Genomic DNA, 22,901 nt, shown 5'->3' with positions numbered 1-22,901 from the left:
TTAGTGGATAAATCCTTTATCAATGACCAGCACTCCCAGCACTACCATACTAAGCACTATTGCATCAATTACAAGATCTACCGATTTTTCGACTACCTCGTAACAGTAGTAGTCTCTTATAATCACAAAATTCTGTTAATTTGCTTTTTAACTATAAAATATATAGATAGAGTTTGATAGCTAATAAATGAACTGATGCTACGTAAAGATTTATGATACTTTAGATTTAGTTGGCGAAACTTTGATTCCGGAAAATTTCAGGTGTCGTACGACATTGTTTGCGATACGTGATATAGACGCGATTGATAAAAAATTGCAATTTCAAATATATTTTAAACGCATTAGATAAACTTAATTATTTTCGTGATATAGCTGCACCATATTTAAACATTTATTTACATTCGAGTAAAATACTATTACTCAATTTGTCAAATAATAATAAATCTATTTCTTAATTTTCAATAAATAAAAAGAATTATTTAGCGCTATTTGCCATGTATGCTATTGATTTTTAGTGGCAAATTGAATTTTAGTATTGTGAACAAGATCTAATATTCCATGAATACGGACTAAGTTGTGATTACTTGATAACAATAATTTGTTTATTTTACAAAATGAGTATTTCTCTACAAATAAAAATGGATTAATATCAACAATCCTATTTGAATATTACGGATTAAGTTTGTGACTGTAATTCTGCAACGATTAAAGAAGCCATAATTTATTTTAATAATTAGTTAACTATGACGTAATCTTTAACTTAGGTAAACTATGTAAAAATACTCCCTTCTATTATACTTCTCATGTCTCTTTTTCGTTTAAAACACTTCATTTCTTCGGAGTTGTCGACCTTATTTCTAATGTCTACAATTAAAATTTGAGCTAGAAAAAAAAGAAAAAATAACAATTAGCTACTAAGATATCATAAAAATTGACATTAATTTAAAACGTACATTGGGTCGTATATGCCAGCGAATATATTAGAGAATTTAATTGTTTTTATTTACAGCAAGAAGTGAGACAGGCAGTTAGAATTTCTAAATAATTCTAAGAACAATGTCAAGCAAAATTACTACATCAAAACAACTTTGTTATTTTCGTCATCATGTCACCGACTTCTAGGAAATTAGGGAACAATTCATGGAAATATAAAATAGTTTTATAAAAACATAAAAAGAAGTACTCATTATTTACAACAGAGACTTTCAGTATTTAAATTTAAGTGAAGTTTCAATTTCTAATACCTTTAGTTTTGAAAATCTGATCAAATTCATCATATTTTATAACAGATTTTATAATTTTTTTTTTACTGTGATTAAGGATTAAGAATTAAGATTTAATGAATATTTACATTCTCAATGCTTAGTTAAAATATAATTTGTCTTAATTAATATCTAATAGTAAAATAATATATTTAAAAAATAATAATATTACGAAGCCTTCGAAAAATTTTTTTTTTTTTTTTTTTTTTTTTTGTTAAGAAAAGTCCACGTAATAAATAATAATAAATTATACGTACACACGCGAGCGCACACACAGGTATTGCAATTAATTAGTTATTTATAAATTATGTATACTATAATTATATCTATATTTATTATATATAAATACGAATTACGCATTTGCGTATATACAAATTATAAATGGATTCTATTTTTAAATAGAATCTTGAATAGAATTTTTTAATGCAAAGGCGAGAATCGCAAAACTAGGAAAAAACGATTTATTTATAAATAGATACTTTTTTGTACTATATAAAGCAAAATTTGAAACAAACAAAACGATCATCATAATAAAATCATAAACAAACAAAATATCAGTTAATTACGTTGATTGAATATTTGAAAATACTAATTTAATTCATATTACGTTCATCAGATATTATTTATAATTTATTATTCATCAGAAACTTTTACTATATTCTCTTATTATATATAATGCATATTTTTAAGCAAGAATATTAAAAGAATATTTTTATTTTATTTTTATATATATATATATATATATATATATTAAAAAAATACATTATGTATAATATCATACTATATTATAACGATGAAAAATACTTTGACATTAGCATAGCATCGTTCATGAAGTTCTCATACTTAAGTGCATGTATATTTAGTTAAAGGAGATCTAAATTATTCAGGGAATGAAAATAAATTATTTATAATTGCAATGTATTAGAGATGTTAATTTTATTCAATTTATTGATTCTCCTATTTCAATTTATGTACGAAACATAATTTAATTCTAGGTACATTTGGTTAGACGATCTCAAAAGCAATGTCACAAATAAGATAATCAATTGTTTCATGCAATTATACAGATGCAAATACAAATAATTGAATAATAAAAATTTGATTACACAACACATCTTAATAATTAAAAATCGATTCTTGAAATAAAAAAACAATACTGATTAATAGTTTTGAAAATTCTTTAAGAAAATGTCTAGTCTCTCATTAGTTTAAATATTTATGTAGCCTTGATTATTCAATAGCATATAACAAAATAAAAATAATAAAATAGTCTTAGAAAGAGAATTGTAAAAGTACAAATTTTTATCATTTTTACCAGCATCAAATGCCGCGCTCGAGTTACGTTGTGGATTGCAAATTGACTGTCAAGCCATCAGTGATAAAATAAACTTCCGGAGGTGTGCCTACGTTAGGCAAAAATAGAAGTGCTTTTAGTTTCGGTTTTACCTGTGTGTATGTATCCGATTAACAGAATAACAATGTAAACGCGTAATATAGAATCAAGGTGACTAAGTGCAACGAGCTGGAAGAAATTTTTTAAAGCTTTTCTTCTACTAGGCATGAAACTCATGTATTATACTTGATTAATTTTTCAATTTAAAAATATTACAGACATAAAAAGTTTGAGCAACTACAAAGACACATTAGATTCAACTTTCTTCCAAAATGGTGATAAATGAAAATTAAATCATATTTTTCATCAAATTACTAATTCATTAAACTTACAGACTACACACTGAGAATGTTAAAAATTTCTTAATTAACAAATAGTAGAAAAATTTATGCACAAATTTTATTTGCAATTTTAAAATTTTTATCCAATATAACAAAGAACATTCAAATATTTTTTGCACTTCAATTAAATTTTAAATATACAATATTGTTGTAGGAGTGCTTTTCAAACAAAATATGATGAAAAGTCATTGATGTATTACATGTTATAACGTTTTATTGCTTTTGCTGAAACTGTTCGAATTTAAATGTTCTAATATTAAAGATGAAAATAAAAACTGACAGGAACATTGCTTATAACTTTTTAGTACAGTAATTTTAATAAAGTTTCATTCTAAAAGTTATTACATAAATATTATTTTATTGTCATACTGAAAAAGAATAAAAAATGATATACTTAAATTTAAATGCAATGTATTAATATAATTAGTTAGAAGTTTCATATTTAAGAAGAAAGATAAACATTTTAAATGGAAATTTAATGTTATTTTTATTATAAATATCATCATCGTTTATATCATTGTCATACATACCATCATAATTTATTATCGGTAGCTTTTTTATAACTTTATGTTTTTGTACCAATTCAAATATACTTAATTTATGTTATTTTTAATTAAATAAATATTTAAATGTCTTTTATAAAACTGATAATAAAAAAAAAATTTTTTTAATTAAAAACATCAATTGATACTCTGTATTTAATTATAATATCGACATTAAATAAAGTTATAAAGCGTTTATTCTGGTATAATATATTTATTGGCTTTAACGAATTAAATACCTATCAACTATAAAGAAGTAATACTTTTCTAAATAGGCAATTCTAATTTTTTATGATTTTAAAATTGCGTAGAAAGTGTATGCTTTTATTTATATGAATTATGACTTTTATTATAATTTGCTATTATAAAAAAATTAATACTTATTTTAATTTGTATTTGCTTTTATCATTTAATTATTCAAAAATAAAATATTGTCATTATAATATACTGTAAATTCTATCTTAGATCTTTAAAAAATTATTAATTTAAATAACGAAACTTTTATAATTTTATACTTAAACAATGAATAATTTCTACATTGAATAAAATATGTGATTGAATTCATCAAGAAAAAAAAGACCCATAATTATTATTGATAATTAGTACAGTATTCAATTACGTATAATAGTTTCGTAAAGACCAAATAATGTCTTATGTATCTGTCAATTTATAAAGTCACTTTGAACTTTCAAGATCCCCGAATAAGTGTGTATCTTGGTTACTGAACTACTTATGTAAAACAATTGTGGCAACTAATATCTAGCATATCCGTATCTCAATTCAAATACATATAAGACTCAACGAACTTATAAGGGTCAGTCACTAATTAACGATGACAAGGTTTATAATGAATTTTTACGTCCCTCTTTACCAGTTATATACTTTTAACAGTGCTAATGAGTTCTCAGATCTTATTCGACCTACACCGTTAATTCCCTTTAGAATTCAAAGATTTTAAAGACTAGCTCACGTCGAATAATAAGTTGTATTGCTTATGTCGAATGTATATCAAGATTGTTGAAACATGTGAAAGAAAAGTATTAATCACTTTTGTTTTTGCATACTTAAATTATAAAATCCTGACGTGTAAGAAAACTACGGCTTAATTGGAATTATCAAATTTATAATTGTTTTATTATTGAATTTATTCAACTTAAAAAAAATCTAATTATATTCATACTAAGAAAATGAAAAAAGTCGATGTAATTAAGTAATATATATTTTGCTTATCATTGAAAAATATATTTCTACTTCAAGGCTCTATCTATGTAATAAAGTATTCAGAAACATATTTTACAAATTTTTATTTACTTTTAATTTTATTTTTTTATTTGAAATTACGAAAACTAATTTTACAGTTTCTATTTAATTAAGAAAAAATAAATAGTTATATATTAAAGAAACCGTTCAAATATTTATGAAATATAAACTTTGTATAATGAATGAAACTGTTCTTATAAATTTTTAATTCATAAATACATAAATGTGATTAGCGCTAATTTGATAAATAATTTATAAATTAAACAAATTAGTTTGAATTTACAAATATGTTTAAATTGAAGTTTAAAAAGAATCAACCAACTACAATATGAAATATAATAATAATCCATTTTTATGTATATTTTTATATGTATTTTTTCATTTTTATATATATTTTGTAATTAGTCTTACATATTATAATCTATTCATTTAAAAGTAAAATAAAAACTTCATTATTTAAATAAAATATATTAGTCTATTGCATATAATATTGCATGTATTAAATGATATTAAATAGTAGAATTTATAATACTGAAGAATGATACAAATTTGTTCATTATAAACAATTTATATCTAAATTAAATAAGAACTGAAATAATAGATCAAATTATAATAACGATGTAAATTAATTATTAAAATTGTATAGTATCATAATCAGCATTAATGTTGTTCATATGAAACTGTTTACTAATTATATTGCATATTACATTGTATATAAAAAAAAATTTCTTTAAATTTTCGATGTAGCCAAATCCTTCGAATTTGTGAGAATGAATAATTCGTCTGTACACTTTCAGAAAAAAAAACTAAAGTTTTATACGTATACATCGAATAGAAAGTAGTTGCATATTTGTAGTAAATCGCATTATTGAAGACTAAAGATATATTGACATTGAATGCAAACTAAAATCGTACTGTGAATACTAAAACTTGCAGAATACAGCAAGCACGTAGCTGTAGAATTCTTTTGTTTCTCCACCTGTATGACAAGAAATTTAAAATTACAATAGGGATGCAATTAATCTTACGAAATATCATGCACAAAAATAGTAAAGGAATTATAAATTATAATTAATGTATTGATTAATGTACTTATTACTGAGTGAGTAGTTTGTGTAAGAAGTAGATGACGAACTCAGATTTTATAAAATCGCAAGAACTTTCTAATACTTACATAGATTGCAGTAAGTACATTACGCTTTATTATTGAAAGAAGAAACTTTAATTTCGAACATAAAAATATTCAGATTCAACATTTAAAGTAACGAAATGAAATATTGTTTTGGACGAATTAAAAATATTTATTACATATTTAGTTAGTATATATTTTCAGTAACTAAAGAAAAATTGCAATAATGAAATAAAAAGTTAGATAATAAATTCTTTTTTATTTTCTTGAGTCATTGTTATAATTCCATGAATAATATCAATACCTATTATGATCATAGAAAATTTTCAACTTTTAATACAATCGAATTTATAATCACTTTATAAAGTTTCTAAATCCGTATATTAATTACTGATAAATAAATTGTTAAAAATATATCAATAATATTTTTAAAAATTGTAAATAGTTAAATATTATAACTATATAAGGAACCGAATATTTTCCTATGTCTAAAGGAAATCAAATATAGGTTTTAAATTAGCACAACAATTATAGTAAATATAATAATAATACCGTTTTATATAGTACGGATTATTAATTAATTTATAAAACATTTATTCATTACAAAAATATAATCTTTTGCTTCTGTATATAGAAAATGCAGTAAATTTTTAGAATTTTTAAAATGTATTAACATAATTTCTTATCAATTAGTTAAATTATAAAGATCTTAATGCCCCTTAAATTAAATGTAAATTGCAGAAAATATCAAACGAAAATCTTAAGTTGAAGAGTTAAGAAGAGAATAGAGTAATATTGTATTATAATAAAATAATTTTGAAAATACTAATTAAATATACTTTTTTATTTCCACTAATTATGACATATTAAGATTCAATAACAAGAAGAATAATTGATGGATGTTTACGTGCTGTAATAGAATTATCATAAAATACACTGTCTCACTTATTCCTTTATTCCAATTTTTATAAGTTTTGAAAATAAAATTTTCTTGCACAACCCGCGAATTCAGCACATTATTCGACACAAATTCGACGCATACGTTCTCGCTAATATACGTTCGCGCGTTTTCCTAAACTCATGGACGCCATCTATAAAATACGATCTTGAGTTTCCCTCCCTAACGAAATTCATTGGTTATGATATTGGTGGCGCCCTCTGGCTTTTCTCACACAGCTCAAGGAAACGAATTGTATTTGTAAACACGGATTTTATGAAGGAGGAGGGTAAGAGAGCCGTGTTGCAGTAAATCCCCAAACATTAATATTAATGCTCCTTTGGTAACTAGACTTTCCCGTATATGCGTATGCATTAGGATGCTTACAACATGACATTCAGCGCTACACCAGAAGCAGAAGGCATGGGAGTTGAAGAAAGTTTACAACCCAATGTATATGAAATTTAAGTTGATCCCGCCTGCTCTTTGCCTTCACTCGTTATGCTTTCTTTTACAAGGTCGTATATTCCTAACATATTTCACTCGATTTGTCATATAGTAAAACAAGCTTGCATGCGCTGGTAAATATGCGACATACGAAAATAGTGAAAATAAAATACGTAAGGAATATACTTTATTAGATATCATATTTAAGACCTGCAACGACGTGCTAATGGAATTATTTTTTTTTCTTTTAAGATAAGATAGATTATAGGCTCTTATTCTATTGTCAAGAATATTTATTAGATGTTTATTCGTTGATTATTTTATGGAAGTGCATAATATACATTTCATTATTATTATAGAATAAAGCTTTTCTAATTTTCTTACAATATATATATATATATATATATTTTTTTTTTTTTTTAATTACATTTTAAATATATTAGATATATTATTTTCGTTTAAAAAATAGTTACTATTTAATGTGATTGCCATTCACTTGCGTAATTATTATATTGAGCCATACATAGGGAGAAGCAATTTAAATTGAACTTATATGCTGTGTCACTTAAAGTATTTCTGTAGATTATTATGATTTTATAACAAAGAAACTACTAATCATAACATTATGGAAAATTTGCAACTAACTTAACATTACTCATGATTAGTAATTTTATTTACGTTGCGCTACCTATTTTTATTAATAGAACAAGAAATCATTATAAAATTTGATCAATTTATTTATATTAGTAATTGCATCACTTACTCGGCACTATGCACACTTGAAATTTCATTTTAAAAGGATACTTTGAATTTTAAAAATTTGAATCTTTAAAATTCGACGCTTAAAAATGGTTTATAATACTACGAAAGAGATAATGTAATTAATATCGATATGATAATTTTATTATTAAGCCTGCAAGTATGAACTTATTATATCCTCCTCGACATGAACAACATAAAACTCACTTGAAATTATAATAAAAATGTTTATAGTCTGTAGATAATCAATTTCATATAAATTATTAATTGAGAATTATTAATAGGAGAAAATATTAATCTATCTATCAATGACAAAAATTATAAAACTAATTTTTTTCTATAATTCTTATTTATTTTTATGCAAGATATTAGGGTATTTAGCAATAAATAATACAGGAGAAAATCATTAAAATTAATTAGTAAAATTAGTTAGTCAAAAAGTCTAAATTAACGTAATATTTTGATTTTGTAATATTGCAATAATATTACAAGATCACAAGATTAAAATATTTTAATATTAAAATATTATTGCAATATACGATGATATCATTACATAATTGATCTATTACTATGAATAGCAGCAATTAATTTACTTTAGAATTAAAAAACATAATATTTTAGATATTTTTTTACAATAATATTTTTTTGTATATCGCATAGATAGTTTTTATTTGCGTTTTTTGGATGACATTGTTTACAATTTATTTTTTTTTTATAATACTCTATGTATAATTAAACAAAATATATAACTCATTTGAGTAATGAATATGAGGACACTTTGTATTTATTATAATCTATTTTATTTTGACCATTAATAAAAACAGTTAATATATATTAACTTATAATTCCGTTTTTAATTTTATATATCTGTTTTTATATCGTTTTTGTGAGATAATATGAAGTTTGCAATTTTAAGTACCTCTTATTATCGTAATAATTTAAAGTATTATATTACAGCTAACACGTACTTAATTAATCAATTATAAAACTTCAATAAGTTCAATAATATATTGATTTGAGAAATAATCGATGTATTAATAATCATTACTTTTTTTAGCTCTTTTATTAATTTTTGTAAGTTTTTTTTTAGTTATTGTAAATAAATTTCATAAATATGTAATATTTACGATTATTAATATAAAAAAGTTTAATAAAATTGTGACACAAAAGTTTTATAGAAACAATTATAGCAATTAAAATAGACAAAATTTTATTGATTTGTCGTTGATAATAAGCTTACAATCCTTAAGAACAAGGAATATAAAGGTTACCGATTAAGAGTATTCTTCTATAAAAATACAGTTTTTTGTTTTACATTAAAGATACTTAACTATCTTTACACGACGTAATATATTTTAGTGAATTACTAATTAATATCTTGGCACTTTCACTTTGCCTTCTGAAGATTTAACTAATAAAATATGAGAACAAGATGCTAGTAATGTATTATTACTCAAACATGGATATAGCTACTTTTACTATCTTTAGTGTCTATACCAGTTGTGTCTACCTGCAATGCTTTATCGATTGATTTACTTTAGTCATCCTTTTTGACTGTACAGTACTGTTGAATATCTGTTTAATAGTGGGCCTAAGCTAGACGGAAGTACAAATGCACAATAGCAATAATTCACTAGGTTTTACACAAAGATACTTATTTCTATATAGTTTGTTTGGTATGTGCTTAGTTACTTAGTTTATGAACGTAATATTATTTAGTTATAAATTATTAAAGATGGATTAAAGATGGATGCATGAATTATTCATTAGTTCTATATATTACATACACGCTTTGAAAATATATCATTAAGATTTGAAGGCTCATTACAGATGCCTTAAAACTATGTTTGCATTTACGTATCTGGATTTTTGATGTTGTCATGCTCCTTTGTAATAATATCGAGCTTACTAGTCGTATTGTATATGCAAAAGTTGGGGTAGTCAGCAGATTGTCATAAAAGTATCTCATTGCCATAAAATGATATAAATGTTGAAGACATATAGATGATTTTGAGATCCTTTTTTAGGATACAGACATTATAATGATATGTAAAATATTCGTTGTAACTACAATGCCATTTACTTGATAAAAACTATATTCGTTTGAATATCCTGAAAAGTTTTATTATTTAACTTTATTGACTGATTTTTAAGAATTATTAAAAATTTAATACAAATGAGGCAAAAATTATGTATAAAATTTTTTTTTAATTAACCTTTAATATTACTCTCTTCTAATAATATATATTTATTTTAATACAGCTTCATGAAAGAATAATTACGCAGCAATATTTGTAACTGTTTATTTCATATCTATAGATTTAACGAGTATTGTTTAACAATAATATGTTCAGGCATGATGTGAGAATCAAATAACAAAAATGAATAAATAATTCATTACAAACAATTTCATTATTATTATATATGTATTATTGTCAATTGAATACACTTATTACACAAATGCGCAAAAATGAAGTAAGTGATAACATATTATAATATGATTGATTAAGTAATTAAATAAAATAACTTACGAATATTTAACTAAGAAATATTTATAAATGAATAAATAAAATTCATATATATATATATATATATATATATATATAATATATTTGTATAAAAAATATTTTTTATATCAAATATAAAGAATGCATTTTAATTTATTTTCATTAAAAACTAAATAAATTATCTTTAACTATTAGTATTATGTTTTTAAAAATTGAATTCTTTTTTAAATCAATATTAATCTGTGTAATTAAAATTCAATATTTTTCACAAAAATCTTTTTTGTTGTGTTATGACATTATTTCTTTTATAGTATGATTTAAGTATTAAAATATTACAGAATTTCGTAATGTAAATTTAGGTATAATAAATTTAATAAAGATGAATTTATATGTTAATGTTAAAAAAAACATTCAATATTTAAATTCTAGCAGTCTATTGTGATAATCGTTTGTATAAGAAAATCTTTTTCACACGATTTATATTTTATAATATTTACAATTGAAATTTACTGTATTTATTGAAATGATATATGTTTATATAATATACATTGATTCAAAATAATTAAAACAATAGGAAACACGTAACCGAAATAAAATATTTAATAATTATGGAATTAGAAATAATTAGTGTTTGTACTTTCAAAAAATATGCTTTCATAAAAAAAAAAAGAAAAAAATTTTAACAACCATGTTACTTAAATATATTTTTAAGATTCGATTAAATAAATTTATTGGTATAATTTATTGGTAGTTTATAAACTCGAGAGACATTTGATAAAATTTATAGTAGTTAACGTTAAAAATAATTCCTAATGTTATTAGCAACAGTTGGCAGAGCCTATGATAAAATATTTATAAATGAAGTATTTATTATGTAAATGAAGGATTAATTCAAACTCCATCATTGATATTAAAAATAAATACAAGAATATAGTTATTGAAATACACTACATAATAATATTAATCATCATTAATTTATTACACTCAGATTTCTAATGTGAGAGTAAGTATATTATGGTAAATATAAAATGCACTTCATTACGCCGGATGATTGATTATCATTTTTACACAGATGTATTTTAGTATAATAACTATAAAGATCTTCATGATACGAAAGCTTTGATTGTTTTTTGGAAATTGCTTTACACAACAACGTTAATGTATTTTAAAGGTAACAATTTTAAATTTAAATTATTAATTAATTTTAAAGCAGATAAAAATAAACTTTTAATCGTGTTCTTATTTAGTAGCCTTATATTTTCTAATTTCAATGGTGGTAAAATTCGAATCCAATATATAAATAAATTATATCATTTCTAATCCTAATTTTGAAATTGATTAAATTTATGTCCTAACCATAATTTTTACATCTAATTTTTTAATTTGTGAAAAAATAAATATTTTTATGATATTGTAAATAAATTTATGGTAATAAATTTCCTTGAATTTCGATATCATATACGAATATATTCACATTTATTTTCGTCCAATTATTATTGAAATGCATATGATCGTTAAAAGTTATTAAAATTATTATTAGTGTTAGTTATCTAGAACAATTAATAAATCATTTATAACATATATTGTCACTTTCTACAACTAAAAATAAAACTAAAATTTATGTGACCTATAGAGAAGGAAGCCATTTTCAGTTGATATAAAATAAAATAGAGCAGAACATAGAAACTCATTAACCCATTATATTTATATTTTAGTTTTTATTTTTATTATTTTTAGAAGGTTTATCCGCGTTAGAAAAATTTCCTTCATATACAGGTTATTGAATATTATCAAAGATCATTTGGACTGGTAGTGGGAAAAAGGATAAAAACAGTAAAAGATAGCGAGTAAAAGAATTAGATAAACAGAAAGAGAAATACGCGAAATTGACGGAAACGAGCTTATGCTACGAAAATGGCTCTATGCTACCTCTATGCCTGTATTAGCAACACGTGTTGGTATGTACCTATAAGATACATTCATCGGACGTGTCTCCTTATAAAGTAGAACCTTCTGTCGTAAAAGGAACTCAAAATGAGTTGCATGTGCAAAAATTGTTGTTCTGTGTGGGCGGGGAACCTTTGTGCGCTCGTCATTACCTAGTATCAATTGTTTCAACGGCAGCTAAAAGTATCTATTTCCTGCCAAAATTCATGTAAGCTTCAGTAAGTAAGATACAAATGTATTATCTTTCGTTACATTACATGCGCAGACAATGAAGATATCTTGGTTTTAACTAACTTAGATTGATGTATATTGATCGTAATTGGTATAATTTATAAAAAGCATGAAATGCAGGAAATATAATATTATCAGCATAAAATGTTAAATATTTAATCTTTTTTAAGAAAATTACTCCTTATACTAGAAAATTTATAAAAATATGCATAAATAATATGAATATAAATTACGTTGTTATAAAGTCCTATTGTACTTACTATATAATAAAAAAACATATATGTACCAAAAAAAATTCACGAAGTATATTGTAAACCTTTTAAAAGAATAAAATAGTTTACATAATTTAAATAGATAATTGATATAGAATAAAATTTTATTTAAAAATATTTAAATATAAGAAATATTTAAATTTAAAATACCTTCATTCTATAACTAAAACTTTGTTCATTTTTAAAAACATTTATCCATAAAAAGTATAAATTAATGCTATTCTATATTAAAATATATATTAAACGTAAAAATTTCAATAAATTTAATTAGAACATGTAAATACAGTTTTATTTTGAGATTGAAAAATATTAAAAATAAGTCAAACAAAACAATATTTAACCTTATAAACATGATTTCATAATTTATATCGAGTTTAATAATTTAATCATATTACTCAGTAAGCAACAAAACATTAACAACGTAATATCTAATAAGTAAGTATGTTATTTAAGTTATAAAATACAATTTATATTTATTTAGTATAACAAATGTATTGAGAGTGTACGATGTGTTGATTTGTTACATATTAGGATTATACACATAATGTAAATATACATATGTATAAATTTTTAAGATGAAAAAGATAAAAAAAATTTAAATACTGAAATAATAATAAGAAACACATGCAAGATCGAAAAATATTATTAGTTTGATAAAATCAACATAGAAAAATACTCTCTGATTGTAATTTTGATAGTGCCAATAAATAACAATATTAAAAAAAAAGTAATATAAATTTGAAATCAAATAAATAAAATATCAAAATATTATTATTGAAAAATTGATTTATATAAATTACAAGTAAATTTGAATAGTTACCATATATAAATCAAATTATTTTTTAAAATAATATTTATAATGCAGTCAATATTAAACTTACCGAAAATATAAAGAAAATACTTAATGACGCTGTTTCACATTAAAGTTACAGTAAGTTTGAACCATTACTTATTTAACTATTTAGCATAATATTTTTTGACAATGTGTCACAATTTTTAATTGTATTAAATTCTATAATGTCACTGTACTTAAATTTTATACTAATATTTTTATTCACTTAAAGTACATATTGAAATTAATAGAAATAATTAATTGGACCATACCTTAAAGTTTTAGACAATTTAGAAAAAGTAGTTGTAAGGAAAATGTATGTAAAATTTCAGTAAAATGCAGGGTATATAGCGACGTATTTTTATAGTTCAAAATTCAAACTAAAATAAAATTTCTCTTTCCTTAGTCAATCTTATAATGTATGTTGTAGAGTTTTACATACTATTTAAGTTAAATAAAATAAATTATTGGAATGCTTAGAGTAGTTGAAATACTTAGTTCTTCATTACATATATTTTGTTTTTATTTAGATATTTTGTTAGATATTTTTTAATGACATTGAAGAAAAAAGAGATAAATATTTTACATTAAACTTTGTTAAATAAATGACTGATAGAATTAATACATCTAATTCGTTATTATATAACAATATATCTTGATTCACTGAATACATCAAATACTTATGTAAATGCCTCTGCATTTCAGACAAATACTTCTTATTATATTTTTTTTTTAATTTTTATTTTAATATAAAGTTCTTTTTTAATTTATTGGGATAAAAAACTATTCATTCTAATGAGTAAAAATACATATATAAATGTTTAAATGAATAAACTATGAGGATTTATTATATTGATAATAAATTTATAGATATTCTATTAATTATATAAATATTTTTATAAAGCAAGATTTGTTATCAATTTTATTAATGTAAATTAGGGATAATTTATTGAATAATAATGTTTAGTGCGATAATTGTCCCACTTGTTAAAAGTATCGTATTGACAAGATTGAATCAAATGAGCCAGTTTGATCCAGTTCAGCGAATCCTGCCCGGGTATTTCATTAAATACTGCATCATTGGAGCATAAAGAAGATCTCATCGGGGATAAACTCTTGTGACCCTACAACGCAGTTTATATACAATAACGAACCAAATTTAGCTCTAATTAATTAACGCCTAACTTTTCTAAATTTCTTGGCCTTTTCTTGTACTTTGAATTTAATTTTATAATTTTGTTATTTCAATTGTGATATGGAATAAAAAAGAATTTTCTGTACAGAGACATGATTCTTTTCTTTGGATCCATAGGTCATGAAAATTCTTGTTTCTTTGGAATTTTATATGCTTACTGATTGATCTCAATAAATAATTACAGAGTTTTTCGTCTTGGACTTTTTTGCCTTTCTTTAGATTTTTGCAGTATTTTCCTTAATAGTTTTAAATAATAGTATTTTGAACCTAGCAGTATTACGTATAACATAAACTCTACTTTACTCCCCCCCCCCACTTCTTCTCCATCGCTATCCCACTCTTTTTCTCTTTCGCTCTTATAAATACTTATAGTTTTATAGAATAACGTTTACTAAGGCTTTAGATCATGATCACAGTCACTTACTTGTACCCATTATTACTTTCTTGAGTAAATATCATCTTGGTTAAATTTTAAATAACTTAACACTACTACATAGGTAAGTTGGATTAACTTAAAGTTCAGTTACATTACATATATTTTGAGTATTTATTACCTATGTATTATATAGAAGAATAATTTAATTATATCGAATATTTAATGAGATACACAAATTTAATATTTAAAAAACTTTTTCATTTTTAATAATATTTAAATATTAAAATAATATAATATATATAATATATATAATATTTAAATAACTTATCATTATAGTATTATTACCACATTTGTCTACATTCTATTAGTCTTTACAATTAGTTACAATTATTTACTAAAATATCAATATTAAAATATATTGTTAAATATTTAAAATACTTAAATATTTAATATCTTAAAAATAATTGTTTCCAAATTAAAAAAAAAGGACTATCATCAAATCATTTATATATCTTTACTGATGAAAGTATAAAGTCTTTACATTAGATACGTGCTTAATAATTTAAAACTTGCATCTATAAAAATATGAGCTGTATTAATTAGTTGAGAATGTAAATAAATATATTAAATATTAATATTTAAATTTTCATCGAGAAAAAAATTGAAAAGAATACGTTGAAATCATGAAATTAGATATAAATAGAGATAATGCTAAAGTTGAAATTAACATTACTCAAAATATCAAAGTGTAGGATATATTAAATGCATTTAAAGAATTTTGTTCTTATCAGTTATTGCCTGATATGACATTTGGTATGCATAATTACATCACATTTTTTTCTGTTCCTTCGTTCTTGGTACACAGAGTTTTATTTTAATAATGCACTTAATGTACTGAATAATAATTTCTTTTCAATGCAGTTACAATGTAAAAAAGAAAACAATACTATATAAAACATGTGTTTCTAGTTGGAGAGTGACAGTTTCAATCCAAGAAATAATGCAGCACTTCATCCTAGACGGGTACATTTGATCTGATCTAGAGCTTTTAATAGAATCTTCGATTTTTCTTTGACGCTTGATAAAAATAACTCAGATGCCGTCGCTAGAAACAAGGATAACAAATAAATAAAAATTCTTCGAACCATGATACATTTTTCACTTACAGTGATGTCAGTCGTTTTTGTATTCTCTTATTTAACAGCCGATAAGTTGAATGATTAATTAAATTTAGTCTGGCCGTGTTTTTCAAGTTAAACGAACAAAGATAATTTAAAAAAAAATATCTATTTTACAGAATATATACATTTTACGAAAAAAAAAACGATTTTATTTTATAACAAGACATTTAGTTAACTTTTTAATTAGAAATTCCTGCTCAATATTCTATGTAATAGTTTATGTATTAATCAAATAAAATTTTCTCATAATATACAAACAAATCGATTAATTTTAATTATTACTTTTTTCAACGTTTTAGAACATCTGAAGACTGGACGTTTGAATAATTAATTTAAATAGATTTTTTTTTAAGCATTTGTGCATCCAAATTTATAGACTATTTCTTTATAATAGAATTATAACAATTAGATATAACCATGTTGATATAAATATTGCTATTTAATAAAGATTATAATCTTTATGAATATATCATATAGGATAAATTCAGTGGAAAAAGTAAATGTCAATTATAAAAAATAACATAGATCTAATAGAATATTTATATTTAAATAATATCAAAAAATGTATTAGTAAATTTTAATTTATATAAAAATTAATTTAAAACATAATAAAAAGTAAATGGTATCTCGGAATTATTAGGATTTTCTCGTAATAACGCTAGCAGTATATATCACACATAGATTACAATTAAAACCAATGTACGTAATATACCACGATAGAATAGACTATTCATTGTTCAATATTTTACTTATTAAATATGTCAGTATTTTATGGTATTATATCTTGGTACCATGTGCATCGAATATTTTATTCAGTAATATTTAATTTTCATTGTGTTGAGATTACATTTTTTAATTTCTTGCAATACCAAATTTTCTTAACTCCTTCACTTAATTTTTTTTGCATTATATTGATACGCATAATTAATATTGTAATCATGTTTTTATAACATATAATATAGTAATTGTTATTGAATTATTCCAAAAAGAGTGAAATTAACTAATTTCTGTAAGTTAAGTATATAACCTATCGAAAGAATTATTAGAATATTATACAAATTAATTCCATAAAAAGAATAAATAATAACCAACGTTATGTTTTGTGGAATCCCAAATCTTTCTTAACGTCAAGATGGTTAGTACTTAATATTGAGAAGTATTTTACAACATTTGCATTTGCGTTTTTTACGAGCACAATAAATAATTTTTTGATAATCTAAAAAAATCTAAAACAAGGTGAAAATAAGAAATATTGTTTTGTTGCATTGGTAATTTAAATTAAATTGTATTTAATCAATTAACGTAGTATTTATTTCACAAAATTTAATAAATTAATTATTAAAAAATGATTAAGTATTCAAATACATTTTAGAGTTTAATTAACTAAGTAAATATTTTATATATTAAATACATATTTGGTGAATGTAGTTAATTTGTACAAAGGAATTAATAATTTTCTGATATAAATAAATTAATATTTCATCATATTTTTAAATAGATTATGTGATATCTCAAATTCAGTTTTATTTCGCTTGGTTTTCAATTAACTTTTACCTACAGTATATGTTCACATATATACATACATACATACATATATATATATATATATATATGTATGTATATATAAAGTTGAATTCAATTAACTGCTAAATATTTATAAATCACTAAAAGAAAAACAAATGAAATATTCATATTCGAATTAGTAATTTATACTTAAAATGGAAATATAAAAATATATAAATATGCAAAATTTTGGAAAATAATATAATGATAGAATGAAAATATTTTTAACGGAAGTTCATTAGATCCTTATTGTGGTAAGAAATACATGTACAATTTTTTAATAAACATATATGTTCACTAACTTTTGTAAATCATTTCTTATAATTTAGTTTAAAAAATTTCATTTGGAATTAACGAGTTAGTTTAGTTACACACGCGCATATTACATTTGCACGATACAATATTAATATTATTAAAAACTAATTGAATTTATTGTTCAATATTATATTTTATTTTACATGACATTATCGTTAAATTAAATAATATAATATTAATTTAGAGAATGAAAAAAAAATGTCAATAATTCCTCTATACTTTTATTAATTCAAGATGATTGTTTAAGTTAAGTGAAATGTTCAATCAAACACAATACAGTTGTATTTCTAATTAACGATATCAATTTTAACTTTAAATATTAATAATTTGAGCACAATAAAATTGCGTTAAATAATGGATGATTTTAAAGGAGCAAATTCAGGATAGGAAATTATATACAATTTAATAATATTACTTCAGATCATGAATTAAAATATACGGCTTAATTTAATATATCAAATTTTACGTAATTTTATACAATATAAAACAGTATATTTAATGTTTAAAAAAGAAATAAAAGTATAAATTCATATGGTAATTTATTGATTTTTATAATATTTAAATACATACGCTTTAATAGCATTTTTAATAGAAAATAATAATTTATTGTTTTTCTTTTGTTGATAAAAAAAAAAAAAATATGACGATTTTCCATTATTAATTAATATACATTTGTATATTTTATTTTTATATGAATATTATAGAATTATTAAACTTTAAAATATTTAATAATTAAACTATTTTTAAACATTGTTATGGCACTTTTCATCATAGTACATAATTCTCAGTTTAAATATCGCCTTTATATAAATTATATAAATTACAGATAATATTGTTAATCGTTAACTAAAATACGTAAATCTTTTATACTAAAATAATACAAAAGTCTTTTATATACAATGTGGTACGGATCAGCAAAATTTAAGCTATGACTCAAAATTATAGCAGCCCTTTCCATCAATTTTTGTCTCTCTACACCTTCGTAGAATCGTGTTTTTAATGGTAAGCAATAAATGGGAAAACTCATTTCGTAATTGCTATTTTCAAATGCGTCCACGAGATCTATATTTCTGGCATAACCAGCTATTACGTCGATACTATCCGTTAAAATATTGAAAAAGGATACCGTTCCAAAAATCTTTTTTTTTATCGCGGCTTGCAGCTCAGTTTTGCACATATCATAATAGTTTATCACATCGTTATGCTTATTTATTAATTGTACATTGTAATCGCTTATTGGCATCTTACGTAAGCTCAACTTGGCAATATGCTCAACAATAAAATTCACAACTACCGTTTCCCTTCTCTCTATAGCTATTTCCAGAATCGTGCGTTCCTGGTAAATCTTATCATTAATATCCGTTCCATATTCTAGTAATAATCTAATAGACTCTTGCCTACTCTCGGATACATTCTGTCCATCGCTATGGGCAATCGACTCAACAATTGTATAATACAGTGCTGTACGTCCGCATAAATCTGGCGAATTAACATCGGCACCTTTCTCTAACAGTAATTGGATATAATCCGATTTAGATTTTTTTGCAGCATGATGTAAAGCCGTTGTACCGCGTGTACACTTTTCATTAATATGTATACCGCTATCTAGAACTAATGTTAATACCTCGCTATCGCCATTATAAACTGCATAATGCAACGCAGTGGAGCCTTCAAAATCTTTTTTTAATAAATCCGCTTCTTTATCGAGAAACATTTTCACTACTTTTCTGCTACCGTCCTGGATAAGAAAATGAAAAGGCGTCTGTCCACTAGCATTTCGATTATTTACGTTGCTGCCTTTATCCAGTAAATTTTTTAAAATATTAGCATGGCTCTCACCCACATTTAACATTGCCGCCCAATGCAAGGGCGTGTCGCCATCGGTTGTTTTTATACATACATTTGCATTGTTGTTCAATAGTAGAGAAATCATTCGTTCATTACCACACATTATAGCATTGTGTAAAGCGGTAGCGCCAATTTTGTTTTGATTATTAATATTAGCACCTGCTTCAATTAATGTCTTGACTAATTCGATATTACCGGTATATACTGCACACTGAATAGGTGAGCAATCGTTAACATCTTTGTAATTAACATCGGCTCCAGCTTTCAATAAAATTTTCACTATAACTTCACTAGCCACTCCAGCTGCCATGTGCAATGCCGAGACTCCACATTTTATCGAGTTAACTTTTATACCATTGGCAATAAGCTTTTTTACTATTCTAATGTTTTTAGATTCAACCGCAAAGTGCAATGGGCTCATACCGTAAACGTTGACATTGTTGATGTTTGCTCCGTTTTTCAGAATCATCGTAATTACATTGAGTTTGTGACGATAAACTACCGCAAAGTGAAGACAACTGTCCCCATTGTAGTTTTTTATACGTACATTAGATCCATTCTTTATCAAACAACGTGCAATCTGATCATTATTGTAAGCTATGGCCTCGTGTAGTGCTGTATCACCAGCACAGTTGACTGCGTTGAGATTGCAGCCATATTTTATCAGGTATTTCGTGATTTTATGATTGCCACTTATTGCATTAACGTGTAAGAAAGTCCGACAGTAATTATCTCGAGCATTTATACGGACACCTTCTTTGAGTAACAGCTTAACCATTGATGTGTTGTTGTTATTGATTGCTTGAAATAGAAGTTGCGTGTTGTAACTTCGTCTTTTTTTCGTCATTTGATTATACTGAAACATTAATGTTTAAATGATTATTGATATTTTCATATGTGATATTCGATCAATTATACAGCTTTATAATCCTTGCATTTTCAGACTAGTTTGATGAATATAGTATTTCATTAGGTTGAATATTTATAATATTTATAATTTATATTTCTTTTACAATCGATATAAAAGTTGAAGGATTTTTTTTTTCATTTAATTTTATATTTGAATCATCCGAAGAAAAAGCAGTAAAATAAGAATAATAATTCATTGTATTTGCAAATACTATATTACATTTTTGCTTAGATATTAAGGTAATATTTTAAAGAGATTCGATTGAATTTAAAAACATAAAATAATAAATTGTTATATTATAAATAAAATTTGTATTTTACATTTTCTATAGTATTTCTTTCGAAGCTTTTATACGAATGTATTTAGTTACGCGTTTTAACATCTACATTAATATCTACATGTACCTAACAGTTAATTACATAAGATTTTAATAAATTACACAATTTAAAAGTTCTTGCAAAAATAAAATAGTCAATTTTTTCATTACTAATATATTTGATACAGCTTTCATTTTATTATTATAATAATTATTATAGCTGGTATGATTTTGTATACTTGTTTATATAAATAAAAATTATTATTCAAAAGACAAAGTATTCATTTTAAATTATACAATTAAATAAATTGATTTTTTTTAGAGTTAATTTTATTGAAAATATTTTTATTGCTCTTAATTGTTGAAGGTTAAAGAATAAAATCATTAGATGCATTTAATAGATATTTAATTAGCAAATCTTTATCTGTCTATAAAAGGTATGTTTAAGAATACAAATATATTAATGGTGCCAAACAATTTGTCAATGATATTTAAATATAAAGAATTTAATTTTAATTCTTAATTTGTTTAATTTTAATTTTTTTAGTTTAATTTAAAAATTTTAAATATTAAAATTTACCTTAATATTTCTATAAATATTGATTAATTATTGTAAATCTGTACAATTTTAGAAAATACAATAATTTAACTGTAATTATTCAATATCAATAATATATTTTACATATAGGCGAGAATTAAAAAAATATTAAAACAATTATTCTTCGGTAAATCAATTAGAACATAAAACAATTATGTAACACTTTTTTCTGAAAAAATTTTTCTTAAGAAAATTAATTTTTTGCAAATTTTCATTACGATAGAGGATATTTATAATTTAATATAAAGTATAATGAATATAAAATTAATAACTATAATACGCAAGTGCGCTGGAACAAGCACGCACGCACACACGCATACACATACCCATACACACCCACATACTCATAATATGCTGATTGTTAATACGTACCATTTTTGTGGAAATTGAGTTAAAATTTTAATTTAAACGCAGTTTAAACTTGTCGTGCTTACTATAAGAATGTCAATTTTTAACTAAACTGAACATTTCAAATGCTCTACCTGCTTGTCCTCAAATCTAAGCAAGTGGGGTACAGGTATTTCAATTTATCCATTCTTAGAATTATCACTATAAGTAAATATATATACATATATAATATACATATATAATATACATATATATATACACATATGAGATTAGTTTATTAGTTTATATTATAAATATACTAGTGCATGTAATTCTTAATACTGTAAGGATAATTCAAAAAAGCAATATTCTATTATATTCTATGTAATAATGTTATTATTTTATTAAAGCCT

General features: G+C 23.1%; 1 protein-coding gene across 1 annotated transcript; it reads right to left on the bottom strand.

The window, feature by feature from the left end:
• On the bottom strand, positions 1 to 22,670 carry LOC105365598 (serine/threonine-protein phosphatase 6 regulatory ankyrin repeat subunit B-like). The gene is made up of 3 exons (XM_011503813.1): positions 22,534 to 22,670; positions 19,335 to 21,193; positions 1 to 115 (listed from the first exon to the last, which is right to left on the bottom strand). Exons 1-3 carry the CDS (start codon positions 22,534 to 22,536, stop codon positions 1 to 3), a joined length of 1,977 nt encoding a protein of 658 aa, XP_011502115.1. The 5' UTR covers positions 22,537 to 22,670.
• Positions 22,671 to 22,901: the final 231 nt, after the last annotated feature.

The sequence above is a fragment of the Ceratosolen solmsi genome, unplaced genomic scaffold, assembly GCF_000503995.2.
Source record: "Ceratosolen solmsi marchali unplaced genomic scaffold, CerSol_1.0 scaffold10, whole genome shotgun sequence".
NCBI lineage: Eukaryota > Metazoa > Arthropoda > Insecta > Hymenoptera > Agaonidae > Ceratosolen > Ceratosolen solmsi.
Note: the sequence above shows the minus strand (reverse complement) of the source record. Positions and strands in the feature narration are given on the sequence as shown.